The sequence below is a fragment of the Silene latifolia genome, chromosome 3 (assembly GCF_048544455.1).
Source record: "Silene latifolia isolate original U9 population chromosome 3, ASM4854445v1, whole genome shotgun sequence".
NCBI lineage: Eukaryota > Viridiplantae > Streptophyta > Magnoliopsida > Caryophyllales > Caryophyllaceae > Silene > Silene latifolia.
The window spans coordinates 131167087-131168406 of record NC_133528.1 but is presented as its reverse complement, the minus strand read 5'-3'; the positions used below and the strand labels follow the sequence as shown (position 1 = coordinate 131168406).

The window sequence follows — 1320 nt, the reverse complement described above, 5'->3', positions numbered from 1 at the left end:
ACTTGAAAGCTGATATTTTGCAGGTTTTTGGTTTGATTGAAGGTAGTTTACCTTTTAGGTATCTGGGGGTTCCCATCAAGACAACTAGACTCAATGCTAATGATTGTATGCCTCTGATTGACAAGCTCATGAAAAAGATCAGAGGGTTGGGGACAAGGAAGTTATCCTATGCAGGGAGACTTGTTCTAATCAAAGCAGTTCTAAAAACCTTCCATAACTACTGGGCTTCCATGTTAATCCTCCCTAGTGGAGTTATTGCAAGGATAGAAAGAATTTGCAGGAATTTCTTATGGGATGGGGGAGTGGAATATTTGAGAACTCCTCTTGTTTCCTAGGAGAAAATTTGCAGGCCTATGAAGAAGGGTGGGTTGGGGCTTAAAAATGACAGTGTATGGAAAAGGCAGCTATATGGAAGTTGGTATGGTGGGTGACATCCAAATCTGATCATCTGTGGGTTAAATGGGTATCACACATTTATCTTAAGGATAATGATTTGAATACCTATACCCCACCAGATGACTCAAGCTGATATTGGAGGAAGGTGTGCCAGATCAAAGAGAAATTGGCAGAAGCATATCAGAATAATGTTTCAAATACTCTACAGGGCCATGAGTACACTATAGCCAAGGGGTACGACTGGTTGAGGGATAAGGGAGAAAAAGTCCAATGGAGTAAATATATATGGAATAAATGGATTGTACCTAAGCACGCAATGCTTGTTTGGATATATCAACATCAAAGCCTGAATACTAATGCGAAGCTTAAAAGTTTAGGGATAGTGGATAATGATGCATGTCTCGTCTGTGGTGATGCAATCAAGACTTTGGAGCACTTGTTCCTTAATTGTGCATATAGTAGGCTTGTAATTTCTGCACTTGAGTGCTGGTTGAACTTACATCTCCCAACCCAGAATCTGATAGATTGGAGATGGAGAAGGAAGGGATCGAAGATGAAACAAGGCTTTTTGAATGCTGTGCTCAATGCAACAATATATCAAATATGGAGACAGAGGAATTTAAGCAGGTTTGAAGGCAAGTTGGTCAGACCTAAGAGAGTGGCTCAGAATATAGTGATAGAAATGAAAATAAGAGTCACTGGAATTGCTAATAGATCCATGGATGCTCGGGATAGAGTTTGGTGTCGAGATTTACAGATTGAAATCTAGGTTTCTGGTGATGAGTAAAAAGAGGAAAAGAGGGGAAAGCGAAGATGAAGACGGGTTTGTTGAGATCTATTTTTTGTTTTGTCTTCATATGTCTTGTTGTCTTAAGCGGATATTGGGCCGTGTTATAAGGCCTGATATATGAAAGTGGTGTTGGG

General features: G+C 40.1%; 1 protein-coding gene across 1 annotated transcript; it reads left to right on the top strand.

Annotated features, from left to right (window-relative positions):
• The first annotated feature begins 381 nt into the window (after positions 1–381).
• On the top strand, positions 382–1165 carry LOC141649699 (uncharacterized). The gene is made up of 2 exons (XM_074458382.1): positions 382–423; positions 605–1165. Exons 1-2 carry the CDS (start codon positions 382–384, stop codon positions 1163–1165), a joined length of 603 nt encoding a protein of 200 aa, XP_074314483.1.
• Positions 1166–1320: the final 155 nt, after the last annotated feature.